At 42.8% G+C, this 26,352-nt stretch overlaps 3 protein-coding genes and 1 long non-coding RNA gene across 4 annotated transcripts; 3 read left to right on the top strand and 1 right to left on the bottom strand.

The window, feature by feature from the left end:
* Positions 1 to 96: 96 nt before the first annotated feature.
* On the top strand, positions 97 to 3,812 carry LOC116320251 (CDGSH iron-sulfur domain-containing protein 3, mitochondrial-like). The gene is made up of 3 exons (XM_031739815.2): positions 97 to 316; positions 2,292 to 2,408; positions 3,174 to 3,812. The coding sequence occupies exons 1-3, from the start codon at positions 224 to 226 to the stop codon at positions 3,360 to 3,362; spliced, it is 399 nt and encodes a 132-aa protein (XP_031595675.1). The 5' UTR covers positions 97 to 223; the 3' UTR covers positions 3,363 to 3,812.
* Positions 3,813 to 6,576: 2,764 nt separating this feature from the next.
* Positions 6,577 to 10,664, top strand: LOC116320257 (CDGSH iron-sulfur domain-containing protein 3, mitochondrial). Its single transcript, XM_031739819.2, has 3 exons — positions 6,577 to 7,167; positions 7,765 to 7,881; positions 10,068 to 10,664. The coding sequence occupies exons 1-3, from the start codon at positions 7,081 to 7,083 to the stop codon at positions 10,251 to 10,253; spliced, it is 390 nt and encodes a 129-aa protein (XP_031595679.1). The 5' UTR covers positions 6,577 to 7,080; the 3' UTR covers positions 10,254 to 10,664.
* A 1,033-nt stretch (positions 10,665 to 11,697) lies between these two features.
* LOC116320249 (polycomb group RING finger protein 2) lies at positions 11,698 to 23,103 on the bottom strand. Its single transcript, XM_031739813.2, has 9 exons — positions 22,840 to 23,103; positions 22,130 to 22,257; positions 18,746 to 18,842; positions 18,589 to 18,644; positions 18,370 to 18,499; positions 16,894 to 16,933; positions 16,686 to 16,784; positions 15,499 to 15,579; positions 11,698 to 13,188 (listed from the first exon to the last, which is right to left on the bottom strand). Exons 2-9 carry the CDS (start codon positions 22,245 to 22,247, stop codon positions 12,814 to 12,816), a joined length of 996 nt encoding a protein of 331 aa, XP_031595673.1. The 5' UTR covers positions 22,248 to 22,257; positions 22,840 to 23,103; the 3' UTR covers positions 11,698 to 12,813.
* Positions 13,028 to 22,123, top strand: LOC120440688. The gene is made up of 3 exons (XR_005613451.1): positions 13,028 to 13,150; positions 17,454 to 17,613; positions 19,455 to 22,123. It is a non-coding gene; the product is annotated as an uncharacterized LOC120440688 (long non-coding RNA).
* Positions 23,104 to 26,352: the final 3,249 nt, after the last annotated feature.

Below are 26,352 nucleotides of genomic sequence, written 5' to 3'. Positions count from 1 at the left end.
TATTGCAGGTATCAGCGCGTGGGAGGAAGAGGAGGAGGAGCGGTGAGACAGGGGGCGTGTCCTCACCGCGGGGAGGCTTTTACAGCCCAATCAGCTTGCATCGTCAGCCATATTGTAACTTTTACTGGAGTCGATTCAAGTTTTGTGGACCAGCTGTGCGCGGATTTCCTCTGAAGGAGAATCAGGAGCATCAGGAGCTGGAGTACAAGCCGCCTGCAGCAGCATGAACACAGCCCGGTTTGTAGTCGCCATTCGCAGAGGAGGCGCGCAGACCTTCAGACGACCTCAGCTCCTCCTGGCTGCTTATTCTCCCACAGTGAGTCTGCCTGCCGAGTGCTCGTGTTAATTATTGTGTTATCAGCTGTTCGTGTTGCTCTCATTCCTGCTGCAGACGTATTTAAAGAATGCTGAGTCACGGTGGGACATCCACGGAGCAGACTGCCGACATTTCCCGATTTCTTTCTTTCTTTTTTTTCTGTGCAAACAAACAACCTGGCGCGCCCTCCTTCGGTCACCTTTAGCCCCGATGCAATGTGGGAGTAAGCCTGCAGGTACAGCACGTGAGGGCTTGGTCCCCTCACGTGCACGCACTGGAGTTATAAAATATCAGGATGGATGCAAAGCAGTTGTCCCCTTCCCGACGTCTTAGTGTTTCGCATTTTTTGTCACACTTAAAGTTTCCGATCAAACACATTTTAATATTATTCAAAGATAATCCGAGTAAAAACAAAATGCACTTATTAAATGAGGATTTCTTCCAAACTTACCTGCCCTGTGTAAAAGAGTAACCGCTCCCTAAATTGGCCCAACAATCTTTGCAGAATTGTTTTAATTCAGACACTTTTGGTTTCCAGTATGAGATGATTTAGGATCACCTTAATCAGATATATGGCCAGACTTTGACCAGAGGTGGACCTGCTGGTGTGTTTTTTGGATCGTTGTCCTGCTTCATTCATTCTCCTTCAGGATTTCCTGGTAGAGAGCAGAATTCATGCTTCCAGCAGTCACAGCGAGTTGTCCTTGAACAGCAGAGCATCCCCAGACCATCACACTTCCACCACCATGTTTGACTGCTGGTTTGATCTTCTTCTAATGAAATGCTGTTTATCCCAGATGTAACGGACCCAAACCTTCCAAAAAGTTCTGCTTTTATCTCGTCAGTCTGCAAAAATCTTTCCCAAGACTCTCGTGGATGGTCGAGATGTTCTTTTTGGTCAGCAGTGGTTTTCTTCGTGGAACCCTCCCATGGAGGTCCTTTTCACCCAGTCTCTTTCTTGTTGTTGAATACCAAACTTCACTGAGGCAAGTCGGTTCCACAGATGTTGTTCTGGTTTCTCCTGTGACCTCCTGGATGAGTCTGTGATTCACTGGACTCTGTCAGAAATGGCTTTGTAACCCTTTCCACACTGTTACATGTCAATGGCTTTGTTTCTTCTGTTTCTGTAGATCGTGGCGTGATGTGTTGCTCTATGAGAGCTTTTCTCCTGCTTCACTCCTGGTTCTGTTTAAGTGATTTCTGGATTCAGCTGGTCTGACTGTAATCAGGCCTGTGTGAGACACTAAAGATGAACTCAGCTTTCCAAAAAGCCAGGGGGAGACCCGGGTTATCTGAGTGCGACTCTTTGCTCTATGACTGCAATAAGCTCTCTCATATTGAGTTTATGGGCTCAGAGGTTAGTTTCAGGTCATGCTGATGGAACCGGAGAGTGCAAAAACGCTCCTCTTGAGACTTCAAAACAGGCGATGCCATGGTGACTGTCCATCTTTTAGAGGACTTCAGAGGAACTGCAGTTTGTGACACTCTGAGCTGGCTTCATTTTTCAGCTCCAGAGGTTAAAAAACTTAAACTATAATCAGAAAAGACTAATCTGACTTCCCAGTCCCACTTCCTCTTTTTCTTTGTGGGGTGGGGATGGGGTTAAGCTTGAGTGTAAAAATGTAGACCCACTTATTCAAAGTTTTTACATTATTATTCATTTGTTTGAGTTTTTTATCCAGTGGAACCAAATCGGCGACATCACAGCGACTACAGTGTAATTTTGTGATGTAAGCAAAACAAGTTTAACATACGTTTTTAATTTGGGTTCTCAAAGTAAACCTGAAGGAGTTTGTGTGATTGCGAATGCCTCGGGTCATGTGAGGCAGCACTCCATCACTCTGATTGTTATTCAAACAGCCCTCTGAGAGCCTGGAGTTGTGTTTTGGCTTAGACCACACGGGATGTGTCACTGCAGGATGTTGTGGTATCCATTAGTGTGGACGATAAGTTTGTGTCTCACTTTGTGCTCCAGGTTCAGTGCTGTCTGGAGTCCACCCAGGCGGTTCCTGCCGCCCGGCTTCCCTACAGGGTGAAGCTGTCTGCTGGAAAACACTACGCCTGGTGCGCTTGTGGCCACAGCAAGAAGCAGGTGAGGCTCAGGTTTCAGAGACACTTGGGGCTGGAGGGTCATCTGGGGTAAAAGCTAATGCAGCACATCAATCACGTAGAGTTTCGCCTCATTTACTCCTGTTTACATTCCCACCCGTCTGAAAGCCACTCTTTAAGAAGCACCGTGCTGGTCGAGACTAACTGGTTTTTAATGAGGTCCCAGTAACATAAAGAAAACTGGATTAACTCTAATACATCTTCGGTGTCTGGGTTTTGTTCTTTCATTTTGGTGTGTCCAGGAAAAGAAAGATCATTCCCTCTGGTTTACATGTGATCCTTTCCTTTATGATAAACACCTGACTGATGTTTAAACGCCATTAAAAACCTAACCATGCACAGATGTGATCACCTCGATTTATCTGGTTTGAATTTGGCCCATCTCTCGGGCACCTCTGGACCCCTCAGTGGAGGACCATGTGACCTCTAACCTCACAGAGAGCAAAAATGTCAACTTTTACTCAAAACTGACCTCAGTTCTGTATCAGGGATCCTCACTGGTGATGAAGACAGTTCACCAGCAACAACCAATTTCAGTCCACAGTTTCAAAGTCCTAATGTGGCGTGTCAGCTGAGGAGCAACAGCAGGAGAACTTTCAGTCTGTCTTATTAGCAGCTTATAGCCGGGTTCATCCACAGTGATCGCTTACTGCGATACATCTGTGGCACGTGCATTCTGTCATTTTTAGGCTGATAAAAGTAAGTTTCAAGTTTGTGTCTTCAACCCGCTTTTTTTCCTCTTCTTCAGCCTTTCTGCGACGGCACTCACACGAAAAAAGCTCCGAGTATCTCTCCTTTTCGCTTCACCCCCGAGAAAGACAGGACAGTCCTGCTGTGCGCCTGCAAGCAAACCAAAAACGCTCCGTACTGCGACGGCTCGCACCTCAAAGTCATCTACCAGGATGTAGTGAAGTATCTGAAAGGCATCTTTAAATGATGTTTTCTTACAGGAAATGATGCATCATAATCATGTTATCCAATAGTTTTATCAAGTTAAAAAAGTCATCTTTTTTATATTAAAATCATGTAATGCTGCTTTGTTTGTTTTGGGTAAATCAAATGGGGTTTTTTTGTCTTTATAAACTGCTTTTGTATATTAACCATTCAGTACAAGTATATATTCCATTAAAATGCTTTGTGGGGAAACTTTGTGTTAATGTCACAATGACATCACCTGGGGCAACATTTCCAACACCTCCTGCGTGACTCCAGACCTCCTGAATCGGCCCCTTAGAGGAGTTTCCACTGGTGTGTTGGCTTTAAAATGTATTCTTGGTTTAATCTCCTCCTGCCTACTCGTTGCTTTTTATCATGTGCATTATGTGTTTTTGTTAATCTGCTTTTGGTGCTGTCCAAATAAAAATTATGAATGTTTTTCTTCTTTTTATGGAGGCCTTTGGAGACTTTCTTTCTTGTGTGATGATCTTTAACTCCACTGGATTACTCATCGAACTGGCCAATCACAATCACCAACTTCACCACTGCTTTTTTTTTTTTTTTTTTTTTTTTTTTACTGCTTTTGTCCAGGGGTGGATCAAGAAGACATGGGGTGGCATGTGCCACCCTAAAATGATCTCTTGCCACCCATAGTGCCACCCTAGTTTTGCATATGACAGTGTTGTTTATTAAGAGATAAGATAGCTAGGCTCAAAGTGTTAATGCTATTCTAAAACTGAATGCAATGCATAGTGTTCCCCCCCACCACCACCATTAGCAAATGATCCAGCCCATAGAGCAGAAAATTGTAAAAGTTAAGCATGTAACAATTTGATTTAAGTTAGACTTGTCTGTATATGTGGTGTAGCAATATATTTATAAATCTATTTATTTATTTATTATAAAGGTTATACAGTACATAAAATCACGTTTTATGTAACTGAAATGTTTAATCATGTGGGGTACAGAAAATAATTAAGACTATATTTATATAAAACGCGTATATACTTACTGCATTTGAATCGGCATGTGTTTTTTTTTTTTGGGGGTTTAAAGAGGTTTTGATTTTGCCACCCCATTTGAGTTCCATGCCACCCTAAGAAAATTTCTCTAGATCCACCCCTGCTTTTGTCAGATAGAAACAGCATTCTATGTTAAATACTATTTCTGTGTTGTTATTTGAGGTCAAATGCAATAAACTTGATAAATATGATAATTTGCTTGTTTAGTTTCATATGAAATCTGACACTATGAAATAATTTTGAAAAAGGCAGATATATTCTATTTATCTGCTTTGCCTTTGAGCTAATCCTCAAAATAAGAAAATAATCATAATCAGTCAGCCTTGTTTATTCTATCTAAAGCTTTGTTGAATATTTTGAGTATATCCACTTTGACCTGCACTCTGAAGTATTTTGTGTGGAAAGTCTAATCGTTAATATTTTGCCCTCTGACCCATTTTATTTGAGATATTATATGTGAAGAGTATCATTATTATGATTTACTCCATAATCTTCAGTTAATCATTGTGTTAGACCAGTTCAGCCAAAGGAAAGTTATCTCATAGTAAACCTTATTAAACATGGAAATATCACTCATACAGTACTAATAGATATTACTTTTGGTCACATAGACACTTCATATATTTTAGAAATTTCACATTTGTCTCACAACACAGGTTGTTTAGAGCGCGAGTGATCAGTATTTGTCTAAGAGGTGTGTGTGTGTGTGTGTGTGTGTGTGTGTGTGTGTGTGTGTGTGTGTGTGTGTGTGTGTGTGTGTGTGTGTGTGTGTGTGTGTTGATATTGTACCTGTGCCCCCTGAAGGCCTTTCTGTGTATGGCACTTGTGTTTAAGTCGTTTGTTAAGGCTTAACCTGTGCAGAGGCTTTTGAGTTTATTGAAACTGTATTTCAATAAGCTATCTTCTGGAATCTGAAGCTGCATCTCTGTAGGAATAGTTTTAAAAAGTTTAGTTTAGAAACAGATTAGTTGCTGTTCAGCTCCAGGTTTTGACACAATTGTGTATTTCATGAAAAGTTTCTTTACATGATCTGCTGAACTATATTTTGCAAACTATTTATTTTATCTGACATTTTCAAATATTTGGTATTATTTTATAATTATTGGTATTACTATTAGTTTAATTTTAGATTGTCTAGTTTGCTTTTGACATGTACTTAAAAAATTAAAAGAAAAAATAGTGAAAGAAAAATGGGACAGGTCAAAGGAGCTTGCAAAGAAAAGCATCTGGACTTCTTTAAGTTGCTTGAAGACGTTTCACCTCTCATCCGAGAAGCTTCTTCAGTTCTAAGGTCAAATGGCCGAGAGTCCCAGATTTAAACCCAGTGGGAGTATCCCCCCAAAGAGGGACAAAGGACCCCCGATGATCCTCTAATCCCCTGAGCCAAGATGTGAAAACGGGTGTGGGTCCCAATCAGCCAGGGTTTCGGGTGAGCTCATTGTGAAACCTGGCCCCACCTTATCATGCGATTTCCTGAGGTCAGATGGCCCAGGGTGTGAGTGGGTGTTAAGGCGTCTGGGGAGGGAACTCAAAACTGGACAAGACTCAGCAGTCCATCTGCATCTTAAGGATAAAGGACACTCTTTCAAGGATGCCAATGTTCACATTTTGGACAGAGAGGACAGATGGTTTGAAAGGAGTGAAAGAAGCCATCTATGTCCACTGTGAGCGACCGTCTTTGAACAGAGGCGGTGGTTTACGACACCAACTGTCTGCCATCTATAATCCAGTTTTGAGTTCCCTCCCCAGACGCCTTAACGCCCACTCACATCCTGGGCCATCTGACCTCAGGAAATCGCATGATAAGGTGGGGCCAGGTTTCACAATGAGCTCATCGAAACCCTGGCTGATTGGGACCCACACCCATTTTCACACCTTGGATCAGAGGCTCATCAGGGGGTCCTTTTGTCCCTCTTTGGGGGGATACTCCCACTGGGTTTAAATCTGGGAGTCTCCACCATTTGACCTTAGAACTGAAGAAGCTTCTCGGATGAGAGGTGAAACGTCTTCAAGCAACCTAAAGAAGTCCAGACGCTTTTCTTTGCAAGCTCCTTTGACTACGATGACCTGGATGACTGAGAACCTTCACAGACAAAAATGGGACAGCAATTTATTAATAGTAGCATGTATTTTTTAAAGTCTTTATTTCATATATAGAGTAAATTGATATTATAAATTAAATTTTGTTAGCCTCTTTCTTGCGTCCCTAAAGAAATGTAGTTGTGTGTTATTGTCGTATTTCATCTTTTTCTGTGTTTCATTGAATCACAGAAGGATTTCATTCAAGAGAGTAAAAAATACATTCTATTCTCTGCTGTTTGTAAAATTTTGCTACATACTTACAGCATATCTCATATTTTCAAAGCTTGTGACTTATAAATATTGGTAAAATAATGTATAAATCTATACATTATACTTCAATTTTGGTCCTCCATATGTCCAAGTCCAAATCAGTTCCATTCAGTCTGCCGTTCTCCGACATGTGCCCGGTGATTGGTTGAGCTACTAACACGTGACTGTTGAGGACGCTAGCAGCTTCAGTTAGCTATCATGCGTCTCTTGCTTTTCTGTCTCCGTTTGACTCTCCTTGCTTGCGGTACTTGTTTCCAACGTTTGTCGCTTCTCGCGTGATTCTTAAATCTCGTTGCTGGTCAGCTGGTGTCAGAAGCTGATCTTCCTTCAGCTGTCAGAGGAAACATGAACACGGTGGTGTCCAAATTAGAGCCCAAATGGATCAGTTTCACCTTCAGGCACCCTTGGTTAGCCGCTACGGCAGCCTCCAAGGTAACCGCTGCACATGTTAGCCTCTGTAAATGTGATGCAGACTGCTGCTGCACTGTTAATGGGCCATTTGTTTTCACACACATAAAAAGTAATGCACTGGAGAAACTGTACCACATTTAAGCTAACCAACTCACGCACGAGCCAAGTTTGTATTTTTATTTTCCCCAAACTGGAAATAGAAAACAGATGTTTGACATCGCAGCTCCTCCAGCTGCTTTAATGGAGGTTAGAGGCCTCATTGGTTAGATTTTAATTAGTCTACAGGCCTTCTTAAACTAACATAGAAGAAATCACGTGGGGAACTGTAGGTTTAATATGAATTTTGAGCAGTATTGTAAGTACCCTCCAGGCCCGTAGCCTTCTATGAACTTCAGTAATATCAGTATGAGAGCTTGCTTGTTTATGTAAGTGGAGATTTTATGTGTGTGAATGCATAAATGTACCCAGGAAGGATAGCTGAACCCAAGGCTGATGAGGAGGAAACAAACTAACATACACACAGAGACACAGTGAAAATCAAGCCCCCACCACATTAGATGGTATTCCTAATAAACTGGCCACTGAATATATTTTAAAAGAAGTTTGCCTCTTCCTCAGGTCAAGCTGTCCACACGTCCTCCTGAACCGGTCATCCCAGCTAAGAAGCCTTTCAAGGCGGAGCTGGTTGGTGGGAAGCATTACTCGTGGTGCACCTGTGGGCACAGCAGGAAGCAGGTGAATCCCTACACCAGGGGTGTCCAACTCCAGGGGGATGTTCTTCGTACCTCGCTTACTACATCCAAGATCAAATGACACATCCAAGATCAAATCATCGCGCTAACCGTGAGCTCGCTAATCCGGTTGTCCGAACGCACCTGTTGTTGACGATTAGTATAGCTGGCTGAAGTAATCTGAGATCACTGGGTGGCTTAAAAGGGGCTACGCATCGATAGTAGAAACATTGATCGGCAACCCTGTGATTGGTCGGCGAAGATGTCGAAGGAGCGCGCGCAGTATCTCACGGCAGCAGACCAAGAACTCTTGATTGAGGGATATCAGGAGTTTCAGAGTTTAATTAAAACGCAGGGGAACACTGCAAAGGCTGCAAAAGCAAGGAGAGGGCTGGCAGAAAGTTGCTGACAAATTAAACTCGTAAGTGATCCATGATATTACATTATATCATGTGATATTATTTCATTCCACATTATATTATATTACATCATATCCTCTTTCACATTAGAGCCACAACAGGACCCACTAGAACATGGGAAAAAGTAAAAGTGAAATATAAGAATATTCTACAGAATGGTAATATTTATCACTTATATTGCTTTTAGTCTATGACAAGAGACCCTGGAATAATCTGTTTGTTTATAACAGCAACCAAGAAAAGGGCAGAGCAAATAAAGACAGGTGGTGGTCCTGCACCCCTCGTCACACCCCTTTTTGTACTGTGACATTTATTGACATTGTGGGTTTTTATGTGTGTAGTTTGAATAACACTCCATCACTTTTACCTGTTCCCATGCAAGGGTGACTGAAGCATGCACAGTAAGTCGGGAGTAAGTATATACAGTACAGTAGTATATATATATATATATATATATATATATATATATTTGAGAGAGAGAGAGAGAGAGAGAGAGAGAGAGAGAGAGAGAGAGAGAGAGAGAGAGAGAGAGAGAAAGTAAATAATAACCTCACGGAGAATCGATATCTCTCTATGAGCACACCGTCGCGCCGAGCTGAAGGATCCCGTCTATCCCGCAATATACGCTAAATTCTGTAAACTCTCCTTATCAATCTTGCACCTTCCTTGCTCGCGTACAAACGGACAGGACATGGCTGCGACAGACTTCCCAAATCCACCTTCGCTTTTTTAGCCGTGGTCTCTCATCTTGATTGCACGTAGTAATTTACTATTACTACTCTAAATTATGAATTACATCTGACATGATCTACTACATGTAATAGAATGATTAATAGTACATTTCCCTTTTTTTCGGAAATGACCTGTATGTATCTGTATGAAATCAATGAAAGAATCAAATACATTATCTTTAGTTACATTGATAATATTTATTTATGGTAAAACAGTGGCGAAATATCGCTCTTGCTTTCATATAACTGCAGCGGACATACCTGAGAGGCATGATTCTAATCCTGTTTACATAAAGTAAACCTGCTCCCGAGCAGGCTTACTTTTACGGCTCTGTTGCTATGACAGCAAGCCCCAGATGAGCTTCGGAGAACCGAACGATCCAAGATCACGCCAAATCGTTAACATTCAAATCCGGCTAACTTGCTTAGCGAGGTACGAAGAACAGGCCCCAGGCCTCGAGAGCTGCCGTCCTGCAGCTTTGAGATGCATCCTTGTTCCGACACACCTGAATCAAATGAATGGCTTGTTACCAGGCCGTTGCCAACCTTGATGGCATGCTGAAGAGATAATCCAATCATTTGATCCAGCTTTGTTGGAGTAGGGATGCATCTAAAAGCTACAAGACAGTAGCTCTTGAGGACTGGAGTTGGACACTCCTGCCCTACACAATCATTCGCTTTCCTTTGTTGGTCAAATTCAGGTTTCACGTTGGAGCCTATGGCAGCTTCATGGGTGTTTTATTCAGTCACTATCTCAGCATCGTAAACATAAATGTTGCTTTGTTTTATAAAGTTTTGTTTTTTGTTTAACAAATTAAGAAAAACTAAATTATAACATTTTAAAGAGTAAAGTTTCAGATTATTTTCAGATCTATTGGTTTCATAATTCTGAAATGATCTGATGCATTTATAATGCTGAAAGTTTTTCTTCTGTAGCATATAAACATTAAAAACTTGTATTTACAGTAGTTTTACACATTGTTTCTTGTTTAAATGAGCGTTCCAGCATTATTTGTGGTTTGATTCTTGATTTCTTTCAGCCTTTCTGCGATGGAAGCCACAAAACCCGAGCCCAGGGCCTCTCCCCGCTTCGCTTCGTCCCAGAGAAAGACGCCACAGTTTGGTTGTGTGGATGCAAACACACCAGCAACCCGCCCTACTGCGACGGCACGCACAAGCAGGACTTCATTGCGTCTGCTCCGCTACACGAACCAGCAGAGTCCTGAGTGTGGAGGGGTGTGTGTTTCCTGTCAGTGTTTTCATCAGTGATTTGACATTCATGACAAAGACACTGTTGCAGTCACATTAGGATGACTTTACGGTACGACAACAGAGAGCAGTTTATACTCAGGGTATTGAGCCTATAGTATTAAAGTCGAAGGCCAAATGTTAAGATTCCGGCGGCAAACAACCCGGCAGGCACTCCATGAAGAAGTTGGGATGCAGTGTTATGCTGACCTTGATTTTGAAGCTCAAGTTTTGTATCCATGAGATGAAATTAGAGTTGGTGGCAGGCTGTGACAGTCATTAGCCCACACTGCTCACTCCACAGAGACAAGTCACTCTCTTCTTTCCACTGAACTTTTGAATGGTGCGTGTATGTAAAGTAAAAATAAACAGGGCAGTCTGTACTCTGAGCTGTTGTCTTTGTAATGGTTTTAAATACTAATACAAATGTCATTCTCATGGATCTAGCTGGGAAATCTGTTTAACGGGACTTCTGCTAAAGCAGCTCTGGCCCCATGTCCTGCCCCTTCAGGATATCAGTTTCTCCAGTTAGGAAGCCGAAACCTCTGTGAACACATTCCAAAAAGGTGCACTGAAGAGGCAAGAACAAGATGAGCCACTTAAGGTTCACAGATCACTGCTGTCTGATTATCCATCCTAATTTTTCTCTGGTTTTGCATTTTGCTAGGGTCCTCACTAATTGTAGCATGAGACAGTACCTGCACTCAATTCAGGTTGCACAGGTTTTCCAGCTGCTCCATGATAGCACATCTATACGAGCCATCACAGGGTTTGCTGTGTCTCCAGCACAGTTTCAAGACAATGAAGGAGATGCCAGTAAACAGGTGCGAGGAGCGATGTAGAAGAGCTTCAACCCAGCAGCAGGACTGGTATCTGCTCACGAGGAGCACTACCAGAGCTTTACAAAGTGGCCTACAGTGAGCTGCTCATACACGTTTCTGACCAGACTATCAGACTCCAGGAGAATGGTATCAGGTCCCCAGCCCTGAATCTGAGTACCTCTCAGATATTATGCATCTGATGCTACCAAATAGCACTGTCCATCCAGGAGCATGCCCAGACATTGTCTCCTGCTACCAATAGTGACAAAGACTCACAAAAGTTGATCCTTCCTAACTGGACAGACTGGCGTTCCTGAAGTGTAACTGACCTTGTGTTATACTGAGGTGATCGAGTGTTGCTTTCATTTCCTCAGCTGTCCATCCATCCATTCGTCTTCTCCTGTTAACCTCAGGGTTAACACAACGAGACTTCACACTCACATTCACACCTGTGGGAAATTTATAATCACCAATGAGCCTAACCCCACTGCCTGCTCGTCTCTGACTGTGGGAGGAAGCCAGAGAACCCACTCAGACACAGAAAGGACCTTCATTCAAAGCAATGATTAAATACAGCAAACAAAACAAAAAAACTGTCCTGCCACTTTGCACCATGTTGTTAATTTAATTAGAAGTCGCCCTAAATATTTTGAAAAAAAAAAAAAAATGTAATGAGCACTGTTACATCTCAGATTATAAAATACAGCTGTAGTTGTTTATGATGCAGCTGTGCCAAACATTTAATTCACACCACGTTAAAATGAAGGAAGGCGGTCTCATTCTTCTCAGGAGGATGATGAGAACGAGTCGGCGGGATGGATGTCAAGCAAACATTTGTTTGGATCATAAACAGGACACTCGGGTCAGAAAAACCTAGTAAGTAAACATTTTATTGACCTAAAACATGCACATATGGCTGCTTTTTTGTAATTGAAAAAAAAAAAAACGCATCATTGTTGAACGGAAAGAAGAAAAAAAAATAAAAGGAATGCTTGAAATGCATGGAACTACAACATACATGGCCAAATATTCAAAAATCCCTTTTGAGTTCTTCGACTGCCATGAAGGAAAGAACGCTGACAAACAGCTTGGTAGTGCTTCTGTAAATATAAATGCTTCTCCTGTCGGGAAAATACTCGTCGGTTTGTGTGAAGTGACCGTAACAAAGTGCATCAACAGTTTAATGAGCATGTGTTACCTGATGAGCCGTTGCTTATACTGGACACTTATACAGCAGTTATTAACACGTCTGACTGTTTAAAGCAAGAGTTTCTCTTCCTCGTCTTTACATCCAGCTTCAGCAGTGAGCCGCACTGCAATGCCTTTCAGCATTTTGTCTCAAGTTTCACGGAGGCCAAATCGATGCTTATGGAAATGAAACAGACCCACTGCGTGTACAATACAAAACGATTACAATATCTTGTATAAAAGATAAGTTTATACATATGTACGCACACATGCTCACATTTGATACATACTGTACAGTTTGTATGTGTGCACTGTTCTAGTCTAACACACATAAACACGCACGCACACGCACACGCACATACATACAAGTGTCTATTTGGCTGCACGTTTCAGTCTGTCCTGCTGGAAGATAACACAAATCTGCCTCCCGCATTTCCAGAAGGACGAAGGCCCGAGCTCTCTTTGCTCTGCACAAAGAAACAAGGAAGCAATTCAAACAGTGTCCTCCTCGCCGCTGTGTGCGCGCGCGTTAGGTCGTGGGAGGCAGGCCGCTTTTGTCCCCGCCCCTCGCCTCCTCTTTGCCGGCCCCGGAGCTCGTGCCGTTGACAGTCACCTTGCGAGCGGCCTGTTTGGAGGAGAGGGCGTGTCGCTGAGCGTTGTTGGACACAGTTGTACCGTTGGAGCTTTGGATGGCGGGAGAGAGGTTGTGGGACGCCGGGCTGGACTGAGAGGAGGCTCGGGCCGGCTGAGCGGCAGCGGGACTGTGGACTTTGTCGCTCTGAGAGTCGCTCTCCGACGTCGGGCTGGTGTTGACGCCATCGGAGTGGCCCTGGGCAGCAGACTGGGACGGCCTCCTGCGCTTCCGGGTGGGTTTGACCAGATACTGCAGAGGGATGGGTCCAGTCTGCACGGACGCAGAGAGACAGAGGGAAAACGTGTTTACAGGAGTGGGATTTTCCTTAACAAATCCCTTAAAAACACAGAGTCCATTTTCAAACTAGTCCCACACGTACAATAATAGCTAGGAACCCAACAGCTACTCTGCTAATTTAGGCAGCACTTTTGTTTAGGACAGGGTCAATGACATGGCAGCTGAAATAAAAGCTGTTCAAATCCTCAAACTGCTAACCAAAAAAAAAAAAAAAAAAAAAAAAAAAAAAGGTGCATCTTTTATTACCTCCATTAGCAGAGGACTGAGTGATCTGATCATTTCAAAGATAAATTCAAAGCAATGCTTCACCCGGCTGCTCACAACATAACGGACAACACAACAGATAAATTACTGTTGTATATTCCGGCCTACAATTACAGACTGTATATAAAAGATGTACACAGCTTCTGGATTCAAAGACAGTGATGTCAATATAAAAAAGCCTCAGATTGTCATTCTTTCTAATGTCCAGCAGGGGGTGATATCTGTAGTTGCAAAAAGATGTTTGCTACCTCTGGAAACACTTTGCTGAAGACTTTACAGTCTTAAAGATCATCATAAAGGTCACTTTGTAAATGATGGTCCTAGTTACAGTGAAAAGCAGGATAAACCATGCTAACTGAGATGCAGGTTTCACAGTTATTAAAGACATAATAGAACAAATCTCTAATTGAAGTCTGTCTTTTGCGATGTTGCAATTTTCAATCTGGATGCTGTTGCTGTGTTCGATAAGGTCATCAAGTGATCATTTCTTTCTGAGAACACCAAAACATTTTGTGCGGGAAAATAAACCCTGAAGGAGAAGTTCGGAAGTTCGGACATTCCTCTCTACTGGAAACGAGAGGGTGTCTGCTCGCTTTGTGACCCCACCAGGGAAACTGGTGGCTGAAACGTTTGATGCGAGCAAGTCTTGAAGTGTGGAGGGCTGCGATATGCGTTTGAAAACAGCTCAGTCAGATTTCACTGGATCTGATGAAAGTAATAGAAGGTCAGAATAATTAAAATACTTATTTCTGTAGTAAACTGTTGCTGTAGCTGGAAAAAGCTTCGCCTCGGGCGTCGCTACAGCAGATCATCTCCCTCCATCTGGCCTGATCCCTCCCCTTTGCATGCCCTCCATCCATGAATCTTCTCTGTGCTCTTACTCTTTCCCTGCTCCTGGGAAGCTCCATCTTCAGCATCCTTTGCCCAGCCCTCCTCTGGACATGTCCAAACCAACTCAGCCTTGCCTCTCTAACTTTCTCTCCAAACCACTCGACCCAAGCTGTCCCTCTGACTCTGGCATGTTTTTAACAACGTCGGCCTGATGAAGACCACACAGTCATACGTCCTGTTTGAGCTTGTTCTTTTAGGAGCGTCTCCGTTTCCTTCCCAGCAGTTCCTGGTTTTACTTTACAGTTTACACCAGTTCAACCTGTAAGGACTTGAAGTTTATTCAGGAGAGTAATCCATCACATCAGACTTTAGTCTGCCTCATTTTTTTAATTTCTCAAAGGATTTACTTGGATTTTTTTGAAATGGGATTATGCGAGGTACTCTTTGGTAGAGTCGGTTATTACAGACGGCAGTCGGCACAGCCCTTTGTTGGGAGAGGCAGACTTGTTTAAATTGTAAGATTAATGCATACAATTTAAACTACATTTAAAACATTTTTACAATTTTTCCCTTACAGTCGGGTATAGTCCTCTCCTCAAATCACCAGACACCTTTGGAGTCAAGATCTTTACCTCACGGGACAGGGGAGTAAAAGTAGTTAGTAAAAGTGAGTGAGGATTTGTTCAAACCAAAAAGTCCCAGATTAACAAAACAAGTCTGGTGACTTTGAAGCGAGGACAGTGGATACAACGGCTTCGGTTACCTCTGGGAATTTTTTTTTTTTTTTTTCCCAGTTCTGCTTATTCTCCTCTGGGCAAAAACACCCCGTTAAAGCCACAGGTCAGACAACTGCTGGGATTTTCTGTTTTTCAGACCATTCTCAGTAAACCCTAGAGATAGTTGGGAGGGGAAATTCTAGAAGATCAGACCAGCCCACCTGGCACCAACAACCACAACACATCCAAAGTCACTTAAATCAGCTTTCCTCCATATCCTGATACTCGAGTTGTATTTCAGCAGACTGTCTCGACCATGTCCACATGCCTAAATGCATTTTTTAAATATATATATATATATATTGATTGAATCCAAACAGACCCTTAAAAAAATAAAATAAATTTTGTACTCTCCTCATTTCAAGCTGCTGATGTTTGTTTCAAAGTCAAAGACATGAAAGGTTTCACTCACTCGTCTCCACTCGTAGAAGTAAGCGATATCCATTAGTGTGTAGTAGTCCTTTAAGGGTTCGTCCCCATACAGCACCTCCACCTGTAACACACCATGAAACCCATTTAACACGTTAGCGGGAGAAAACATCCCCTGCCAGCCGATCTGTTTGAAGTTTGTACCGACAGAAACGATCACGGCGAAAGGTTTGTTTCACTGCGTACAAATAAAATAAATCTGTTTAAATAAATTTTTAAACAGACGAGCAAGATTCTCTTCTCCAAGCTTTACGTGAATCTCTGTCTAGCTTCAAGGCCAGTTTATGCTCCTGACGGTTTCCTTCACCCGTGTTTCTGAAAACAAAGAGGTTGAGGCGCAGCTTTGTTTTTCCACATCGCTGTACAGTTTTAATCACATACCATTTCATAGAAACAGGATTAAGTTACACATATTTGACTTGTGTGTGAAATCCTTCAGACTGGCTCATCTTCCTCTTCAAGCAGAAATCAAAACAGCTTTTTGTGGAGAAAATGTGTTTTTAAAAATTTCTTCTAAGCCGCCTGACTTTAATATCAAGTGGCACATACCTGGAATACTAAACCCACACAAGTGAGGAACAACTCCTTCTCCACACCTATAAAGCAGGACTCTGAATAGCCAGATACGCTGTGCTAATCTGAGCTAAGGGATCTACATACATGTGGAAAGATTTAAGAATTACTTGTTGCAGCCCACCTGCAGCACCTTCACAGCCTTGCAGCGAGCTGCGGCCGACACTTTGGGCTGAGTGTTCACTAACACTTCTGGAAAGGAAGCTTATAGTGGTTCTAATCAGGGCCCCCCCCCCCGAAAAAAAAAGGTGAATCTGTGAAGCTGGGTTGTAATTCTCTTGTGGGTTTCCTTTGACTTCATTTGATCTACTGCTTCCATAAAAAATGAAAGTGGCATTAATGATTTTGCAGTTTTCAGAGCAGTGTCACTTCAGGTAAGCGTCTGCTCGTTATCACGTTGCACTGAAAGCTCACATATCAGCGCGATGATTGCCAGAACTCTTTTATAGCCCACAAATGCAACCCAATATGACCTCGCCGTTGTAGCAGCTGCTGTGGAACAACAAGCCGTTTATATTTTTGCACCTCAGCCTTGAAGTTTTCTGCAGAATCGATACTGCAAACGTTACTGTGCGGGGCTGCGGTGTGTCCAATTACCCGATAGTTGTTGGGTATATCCATCTTGCTGCGGAGGAACTTCGCTAAGTGCATGACGGACATGGCTGCCGGGCACTGCAGGAAGCGTTTACCGTTGGACTGAGAACAAAGAAGAGCAGAGAGGGATGCATTAATCCAGGATGAGGACCAGAAAACCATAATTACACCGGCTAACTTCAGCTGCCGCTTTTAAACATCTTTGCTTTACCTTGTCTCCTTCCATCTCTGAATGCTGCCTCTCATTATTTCTGCAGGGGGAAATTAAAAAGCAGTTAAACAATAATTAAATTTCTTTACATTTTAATGATATTTAAGAGTTTTTTGCAGGAATCAGATTGCAGCTGGTGGAACAAAAACAAAACTCCACGTAGAGCTGCAGATTAATTGTGCCTGGACAACGTGGGACCCGGCTGGAAGCTTCCTCTGCTCGCTTCATGATCAAAAGCTTCCAGTTACAAACACACTGAAGTGACAAAAAAACCCAAACTGTTCTGATAATATTGTTATTTTAATATTAACTAACACCTGTGCGATTCATATAAATACTGCATTAGTATTTACAGTATTTAAAGTATTTTAAGGACTTTTACGTAACCGTTTGCATTGTGCTGTTCACTCAACTCATTTTATTTCTTTATTCACAGAAAGTCACATTTTGTGGTAGATTGTGTTTTACATAAAGGTGAAATGACTACTTGTTGTTTTAAAGGTCTTGTCAAATCAGGTTTTGATGCCTACGTGTGGTTTTCCTTCTTTTTACGCTCTCAGCAATGGAGAGTCTTCAGCTGACTGCGCTGATCGGAGCGAGGCCTGCAACCCTGGAGGAGCTACAGAGCAGGGGACAGGATTTCAGAGCTACAGCTAAATGGAAAGCTTAGATGAGGAAATATAAACCATTTCTTCCAGCTGTCATCGTGGAGAACATGAGGTGTTTGGACAAAAAGAACCGCTCGGTTGCAGTGAAACGTAGCTGAGCCTGCACTGCCCGGGATCTGACCGTACCTGGTTTTGGGACTTCTGAGCAAACAGACATTAATTTGAGCAGTAAGGTGGAATGTGGAGGGAATGTATCGTTTGTGAAGGAGAGCGGTGGAATTCTGGTCTGGCTACTTGGAAAGACCGATTGTGTGGCCTGAATATTGAACTCGCAGCTGTCTGAATGAGTCCATATGAGTTGCTGGGGGAATTTTCCTCCTTCATTGGTGCTTGATTTCAGTTTGAATCAACACACTGTTTAGATTCAGCTGACACAGAGCTCATCCAAATGACTGTGCATACCCATAGATAACAAATGACCTGAAACGCCCTCTGCACCACTCACAGGCTTTTCTCATTTATCTCATTAAAGGAAGATTTTGCTTACTATGCTGCCCATTATACATGAATTATAATATTTAATAAGTGATATAAATCTCTATCTAGATAGATTTTTTTTTTTAATCTATGGTTTTATTGAGCCAAGTTGTTTTTCCAACTTTTGGCTGCTGTAACAAAATAATTGACAAAATTTGAGGATAAAGTAAATCTTCTCCATCTATACATGCACATAAATGGGTAAATAAGACACACGCAGGCGGACTCGCTGTTCTCTCAGCAGTAACTTTCAGTGGGACAGACCACAGATTAACGGTTCTCGCTCTTATTCTCGAGTAAAATAAAAATAAGAAGGAAATGACTGACTCACTTGTTCCTCTCGTAGAACTGTATGGACAGACTGATAATTTCATCCTCTGCTATGTTGAACGTCTCCACCACTTCCCCCGGTTCCAGCACACGATTCTCTGCGTAGAAGTCCCGCCTCCGTTTCATCTCATCTGCGGGAAAGCCACACGCATCGTGAAACTGAAATCTATGACAAAGATATGACTAAGCCTTCACTGCCTCCCAAAACTGTGGTCATTACCTTTGAATAACCCCGGAACGAGCTTATAAACAATATCTTGCAGAGTTTTGTCTGCTCTGGAATGAAAAACAGAAAACAAAACATTCATGTCAGATATGAAACATCATGAATTTGGAGAGGTTAGGGAAAAAAAATGACATGAAGCAGACTGGATTACCTGATGCTGAGCTGTGGACACGTCTTGTGGACCTGGACGTCACATCGAGGACAGAACTTATTTGTCTCGAGGAAGGCAACGATGCATGTTTTACAAACTACGTGTGGAGAGAGGACAAGCTGTTAGGAGACGAGCAGCAGAAAGTCCAGAACATCTCTCCTCCTCTCAATACAAACCTTTACCCTCAGGATGAAGACTTGGTGCAAAGCATACAGTCAGGTTTTAGTAATGTCGTTTCTTTTATGCGTTTGTCTATTTTAAAGGGTTTTTTGTGTCATTAGAGGCCTCTTTAACAGCTAAGGCTCAGGAGATTGAACAGGCCCCATGGGTCTGTGGTTCAATCCACGACTCCTTCAGTCTGCATACAGAAGTGTCCTTCGTGTGCTCGAGTGAAAAAGCACTTAAAAACATAGAACTCTGTGTGTGTGTGTGTGTGTGTGTGTGCGCGTGTGTGTGTGGTGTCCACAGCACCCAAAATTAACCCAACATCTCCACAGGTGTATGTGCGTGATAAAGTAAATAAAAGATCTTGGCACTCGACAGCCATCTTGAAACACTTTTGAAGCATAATCTAAATTAAATTTACTTTAAAATGTAATGTGCAGGTTCAACAGTCACATCTGATTTTGAAAATATGCTTAAATGTTTGCAGACTTTGCCCTAAAATTCATTAACAAAGGAAAATTCCCTGCTGTGGTTACTGTTGCAGAGTTCTTTCTTTGGATGCAGTCCAGCCTCCGTTTCCGTGACCTCAGTGTGACGAGGTCAAGCAAAGGTGCGAAGGACTCAGGAACAGAAGCTGGATGCTCAGTGAATCCATCTGCGCTCACACTGGACTGCTAACCAGCCTGATGGAGGATGTCTGCTGCTACAAAACACACATCTCACTTCCCCCTGTTTTCTCACCACATTGCCTCATGCAGGTCATCTAAACCAGAGCCACCAGTGAAAAATATCACTTCATTATAAAAAACAAAAAACAGAACATAAAACCAACAAAATAAAACATTTCAGAGTAATCTTTCTTTTCCTCATCTGTGTCTAAATCACTCCATCCATCACTTCCTCCAGCCAGCCAAAAGACAAAAAGAAAAAACATTCAAGATAATTAGAAAGGCTGCGATACGACAACAGGCATTGAAGCTTAATTATCCAGAACCTTAAACACACTTTGACATCTATCAAACTAGTTTGATAGAGCTCATATAAAGCTATGTACTTCGTGTGAGGCAACACCTCAACAAGGATTAGCACCAGCGGGTAAAGGCAGGAAATGGGAAATAAACGTATAAACTTATATAGATGCTCTGCAGCGACTGTCAGTCACGCTGACAGCTTGTTGGATGGTGCATCGTCTATGAACTGTGAACACCTCCCCTTTCATAAAGGATGGTCCGGTGTATCCTCTGCTAAAGGAAGGAACAAAGGACGCATTGAAGCTTCTTTCCTTACTATCTGGAGAATTCAAGAGAGGTCTTATTAAAGCTGCTATGCTGACATTGCTGGGTCACTTCCTGGATTTGGGTCACTTCCTGATGAGACTAAAGGACTGGGTAAATGTGCCAATCCACACCTTACTTTATAATTTATGATGATTATTTTGTTTGGATGCTCATGCCGTTTCTTCTTACGTGCTTTCTGCATAGCAACAGGCTGACACTCTATACCAGGACACGCTTCCCCTTGGTGCCGATAGCGTTCTCTTTATTTATTTATTTATTTACTCAGTGATAAGGTGTCAACACAGGTTCTTGACTGCTTTTAATGCCATACAATGAAACGAGAGATTTCTGCTTCATAGTTTAACTCTTTGACTCTACTACAGCAGCTTTGCATGAATCACAATTCATAATAATCCCCATCTATCTATTCTGAGCCTTCATGCACCCCTCAGTTATTCCTGTGTCTGAAACAAGCCGATTTGGCTTCTCTCCCTTTCAGTCATCTTTCTTCTGATTGGCTGCCCTTGCACAGGTGGGTGGGAACCGTGTGCTCGCAACCAGAGCTCGGTCAAAGAATGTCCCCATCCTTCCACTCCTCCAGCTTTCAGAATGGGAGGCCAAAATATTTATTTTGTGGCTTCGGCTTTTCTTTGGTTTTTGTTTTAACACTGGTTCTCATGTCTGTGATAGTGGAAATAAGGACAATGATCAAGAGTTTCTTTTATGGGTTTTGATTGCAGTAAAATACCTTTCTGTAAATTTTTGTGACATCACAGCACCATGAGCAGCTTTATGGCATCTGCCATTTTGATTTGAGGCACGAAGCGAGCAGCAGCCTCCTGATAGCATCACCATCAACCACCACAAGCAGTTCCTTCTTATCCACACACAGAAGCCTCTTAATTACTTTTTTAATGTCTGTTTTAATTATTGCTTATAAACAAACAGCATCCAGGGAACATGAGCCGGCATAAAAGCTGAACTGAATATCTAGTATGATGAGAGTATTTTTAAAGGCAAAATTAAAAGGGGACAGTCATTTGAATTTATTAATACAACTGATACCACGTTTACAAAAACAAAGAAAATGAGGGCTTTACAAAAGCAAAATAAGTCCCGAGGGCCAGAGGAGGCCAGCCCATTGTCTTAATCCGGCCTCAAACATTCAGGAAGAAAACCTAAACCAGGGCTAGTCTATTACTCAGATGGTGAATATAAATAAAAAGAAACACTGATTCAGCTTTTCAGTGGATTATTTTATGTCATGGTACTCGAGACGGTCACAGAGTGACCAACGTCGTCTGTCAGAAAGTTGTGGGACTCATTCTTATCCTTATGTCTACCAAATTGGTGGAGTTTAGTAAATGTGTCGCTCCGTGCTTCAGCTCTGTGTAGTCCTTTGTATCATTTAAGTAAGTACGGCTCTCTGAATGAAACTGGCTTCCCACCCGTGTTCTTGAAGCAGGTGTAAGAACCTATTTTAGCCATTTAGCTCCATTTGCTCTTATTCATTGAAGCTACTTGAAGCCATTTTCAGAACAACAGCATTAATAAGGAGTTGATGGCTCTCCATAGATTGGCTCTGATGGGTTCTGAGCGCCCATATTAGGGATATCCCCTCTCTGTGACATCACACAGATCCAAGATTAGAAAGGTCTGCCTGGTGTTTTGGCTCACAGGGATTCCTTGACCGGCATTTGAAACTTTGCCCACGTTTAACGTGAACATCCAGCACCAGCAGTTTAAACACAACCCAGAAGATGCAGTCATGTGCTGCTGCGCAAGTGTGGTCCCTGAAGTGGACCTCCTACAAGCCTAATTGAGGTGGAGTGTGTGGCTCAACATCATGCCTGTTCACCTCCCTCCAACATCATCATGAGCAGAGGTCTGATGGAAACGGTGTGCATGCATGTAAGGTGGTGCATTCATGTGAGGAACTTACAGGAGTGCAGGCACTCTACGATGGTAGTAGCATCAATCAGGTAGCCGGCGCACAGAGGGCATGTGAGGTGTGGGTTCAGATCTGTGATTTTGATCCGGTTAGGCTGCATTTTATCCATCTGGGCTGATCTGCAGAAGAAGCAGAGAACGTGAGGGGTTTTTTATGAGCGCTTACTGCTGGAGACTGCAGGTCATCCCCCACATTGTGCCCGGATCCCCTCACACATTGTCTGCACCGCGTCAGCGGCTCGCGAAACCACAACAAACGGAGCCCGACGAAACCACCCCAAATCCCGGTGCTGGGTTCAGGGACGAGCCGGGAGCAGGAGCCGAGCAGCTCAGCGCAGACTGTGAGGGGCACACGGCAGGCAGCGGGCTATTCGATCGCCCCTGTGTGGCCTCATCTCGTGCACCAGCTCATCTCCTCCAGCCCAACAAAGAGCGTTTCCCCTCCCCGCGGAGCTCCGCCGTCCGAGCCCGCACCTCAACCCAGCACCGGGGGCGAAAGCGGCGGCTCGGAGGGGGGCACCGAGCCGCAGAAAAGCACACTGGTACACAAAGCAGCCATCTTAAATCCACTGACAGGGCTGCTGTACCAGGAGGCGAACAAGGGAGACTCGAATGTGACACCGTGCGCCTCGCGTTGCGCCTCCGCAAACTGCGCCGCGATGAGCGCGATAAACAAAAGCGATCCGCGACGCGCGGTCCTACCTGGTCTCTCCTCCGAGGGTCCGCGTCCTCGCGGCGCAGGGCGGCTCAGTTATTTGGGACTTGGACAGAATTTGCAGCAGCGCCAGAAAATGGCTTTTTTCAGCACCGTCAGAGGACTGCCCATTTTGGATCACGTGACTTTATTTTGTCGCCTCGTTCACGGGGCGAAGAGGCTGTCCAGACTCAGAGCCCGCAGGCCCCGCGCACTTTGTCCACGGTGTTTGTCCCGCACACGCCGAACCCCGCACTTCTTGTTCTGATTTCCCACCTTGTGATTAATTTGTGTCAGTCAGCGGCTGCTCGGCCCGCCCGGCCCCGCCCTCCGCTGCTCTGAGTTTCTGTGGATGACCGAGGGAGAGAGGCCCTACAGGCCTCGTGTCCCCGGGCCCGAGACCCACGGATGTCCCACCAGCTCCGGGAGATGTTATTAGAACTGAGAGGGGTTTTTTTTCCGTTTTCATTTTAATTATTTTATAAGAAACAAGTAAATATACTGAACAAATTTCATTTTTAGACACAATTAATAATTGTTTTACAAACAGGACATAGATTTCCACCTGACAAACAAATACTCAAAAGATTTAAACAAATTTAACAACATAAAATAATAAGTTTGCCACGTGTGGGACTAGTAAAGGTTTATCTTTCAGGGCAGATTGGTTGACATGCAGTAATTTCTAATTTCTAACTAATTTCTGAAATTAGAAATATCCCCCAGGTAGAGCTGAGATAACAGCACATGTTTAAAGACATGAAATAAACTCTGGGGGGAAAAAAGGGTTATGAGAAAAGTTACTTCTGACTTTAAGAAAGAACGGTCTCATTCACAACATCACAAAGGAGGAGGAAAATTCACTGGTCCTACATCTGCCTTGAAGCACAAAGTGTAAAAATGAAAAGAAAAAAAAATCATAGTTATTTGATGCTGGTTTTGGACATCCTGAATGTTTCTGAGTGAATCAAAGGAGAGCATCATTTTTATTTTGTGTTGAATAAAGTGAGTCCACAGCAGCTCCGCACGATCTATTCATCCTGCTTCATCCTTTTTGCTTTTTTTTATAGTGAAATTTACCTTTGCACCCATAGGTGTAGATCTATGGAAGATCCAGGAAACTGTGATTGCCAGACACTTGATTTGATTAATTATTGCATATTTTCCGCATTAAGATGAAAGCTTCTTTATCCACGCATGAAAAAAGTCTTTGTCTCCTCGGTAATTCCTCTGCCTCGTTCACAGGGCAGATGAACTGTAGATTCATTTGCTTCATGCGTCTAAATACTGAGACAAACACCCCCACCGCCCAAAATCTACACCTGCGAATCAACCAAAGCTGAAAACACAGGATAAAGAAATAATACGCTGTGATTTCGACCAAGTTTCAAAAACTACAACCCCCATAATGCACCTCAGTGGCTACCATCTGTTCTTTAGACTCTTTTAAAGGCCATCGTGTCCTCTGGGAAGCAGGTTGTCAGGGCATGAACCCCCCACCGTCCCTCCCCCAGCTCCCGCCCCCCGTCTCCGCTCAGAATAATTAAATAGCCATGCGTGGACGTCCTTAGTGCGGACAGCGCTCACGTAAGGTAGAAATTTAACAGCAGCCTACAGGGATAAACTGAGTCTGAGTATTTCAAATAAAATTACACAATTTAAGAGTGCAGATTAAAGCCTGGTTCGACATTTATGAATCATATTAAAAGCTGGAAGTGTTTACTTTTTAAGTCTTTCTCCAGGAAATTTTGAGCACCAATTAATTCCCCTATTACGTCATCAATGCAAGGTGGACACGTCATTTGTGTAAAAAAAACAAAACAACCACTATGCCAGCAGAGAGAGAATTCAACATTTACCAGCACTTTAGCAGTCTCCTGCTTCAGTCGTGTTTTTACTGAAGCTGCCATCTGTTCTTCCGTGTCCTCCCGCCTGGTGCAGACACACTCAGGGCAGAGAGCATCTACAAATTTTCCCTCTGCTTATGAAGTGTTCTATAAGTATTTCAAACAAATCACTGAAATCAAAGATATTTTAGGGAATTACATTTCTTTGATGGAAAGTAAGAAAATATTGAGTCTTTATACGTGCGTGGACATGTATGAATCATTTTAAATGCAAAACTGCAACAGCCTGACTTAATATTCTAATTTTAAAGAACTTTGAGATCTGTGCAACCCACTGAAGTCTCAGTTTAATAAACGTTGGGCTGTTTTGTGTTGCCAGGTTACAAAATGTTTCAAGTTAGGTCAGTTTGTTAATTTTTAACACTCACAGTCTCTAGGGTGAATTTTCAACAGCATTGTATGGGATCTGTCATAGTTTTCCTTATTTTCTGTCCTGTATTTACTCTTAATGTAGACGCTCATATGAAACATGAAGAAAGTTTCAAATCATGTGGTCAAATTTCCAAATTTCCCCCTGTGGGACAATTAAAGGATTATTCTATTCTATTCTACTCAGTGTGGCTCTGTATGATGCCACTGAGACCAGATCTCTCTAAGTACAGGATTATACAGCTGCAGAAATGGAGAGCTTCCTGTTTTAGTTTTTTAAATTAGTCTTTAGAGTCAGTCTGAAGGCTACATGCATAGTGGCTGTATTGTAGCGTAATGTCTTTTAGACGAGACCACACGATCACAGGACAATTAGCAGTGAAAATTAACATCAACCAGATACATGTGAACACCAGACACAGCTAAGTCCCACCCACCTGCTGTTCAAACCTTTTGCTTATGAGGGGAAGCCAATCAAAAGAAAGTTGGCCAAAATGGGGAGGAGCTAAAAAAGATTATTTTCTTTTTTTTTCAAACAGAGGATGAACTGAGGGATTGCTCCAAGAGTCAATATGAAATCTATTAAGGATTGTTTTGATCTGGAAATTATGTAAAGTTACTTTAGGACCAAAAATAAAAATATGAAGATGGAAATGAGCAGAATGACTTCACTGTTTATATCTAAGGGCCGCCTCCCCTCCCTTACAAACATGTTTCTGGTGGTTCAGCGTTTATGTTTCCTTCCATTAAATTTTCCTGGGTGAGCCTTTCATGTGGGGGGTCACGCCACACTGACGCATGATCGATTGCGTGCCGGTAATACGATGACCCTGAGGTGTAAACAATTTCAGAAAGCATTGCAACAGAAATGAAAACAAAGCAGCTGAAACACAATAGGACACAAAGTTGTCCCTGCCTTGTTCATAACGCAGCCTAGATCATTGTTGTGTTTCCATTTTAAAAAAACGTTTTCTGTCCATTTCAGATATTTCTTGTGCTAAAGTATCAGAATATACAATATACAAAAGCATATGTCATTACATCCTATACTAACTTAACAAGCAAAAAAACAGGATAAAGTCTGAGAGTTGGCAACAAACCTGGCCTCTGTATTTTCTGATTTTAATCCAGCCCAGTGGTTCTCAAACTGTGGGGAGGAAACCGCTGCAGGGACACAGAGCCACTGCAAGGGAGATGTGGAAGACCAGGGAAAAGATGGACTGAAGCTAAAACTAGGAAAAATGA

This window comes from Oreochromis aureus, linkage group 6 (genome assembly GCF_013358895.1).
Source record: "Oreochromis aureus strain Israel breed Guangdong linkage group 6, ZZ_aureus, whole genome shotgun sequence".
NCBI classification, from domain to species: Eukaryota; Metazoa; Chordata; class Actinopteri; order Cichliformes; family Cichlidae; genus Oreochromis; species Oreochromis aureus.
Note: the sequence above shows the minus strand (reverse complement) of the source record. Positions and strands in the feature narration are given on the sequence as shown.

Bases quoted from the DNA above. Each gene is read 5' to 3' on its own strand.
- LOC116320249 (XM_031739813.2), bottom strand. From the start codon at position 22,247: ATGGATAAAATGCAGCCTAACCGGATCAAAATCACAGATCTGAACCCA. The intron at 16,934-18,369 runs GTGAGTCAGTCA...TTCCCCCTGCAG, and splicing joins CAGTTCTACGAGAGGAACAA to AAATAATGAGAGGCAGCATT. The intron at 15,580-16,685 runs GTAATTGGACAC...GGTGTGTTACAG, and splicing joins ATATACCCAACAACTATCGG to GTGGAGGTGCTGTATGGGGA.
- LOC116320257 (XM_031739819.2), top strand. From the start codon at position 7,081: ATGAACACGGTGGTGTCCAAATTAGAGCCCAAATGGATCAGTTTCACC. The intron at 7,168-7,764 runs GTAACCGCTGCA...CCTCTTCCTCAG, and splicing joins CCGCTACGGCAGCCTCCAAG to GTCAAGCTGTCCACACGTCC. The intron at 7,882-10,067 runs GTGAATCCCTAC...GATTTCTTTCAG, and splicing joins GTGGGCACAGCAGGAAGCAG to CCTTTCTGCGATGGAAGCCA.
- LOC116320251 (XM_031739815.2), top strand. From the start codon at position 224: ATGAACACAGCCCGGTTTGTAGTCGCCATTCGCAGAGGAGGCGCGCAG. The intron at 317-2,291 runs GTGAGTCTGCCT...TTTGTGCTCCAG, and splicing joins TGGCTGCTTATTCTCCCACA to GTTCAGTGCTGTCTGGAGTC. The intron at 2,409-3,173 runs GTGAGGCTCAGG...CCTCTTCTTCAG, and splicing joins GTGGCCACAGCAAGAAGCAG to CCTTTCTGCGACGGCACTCA.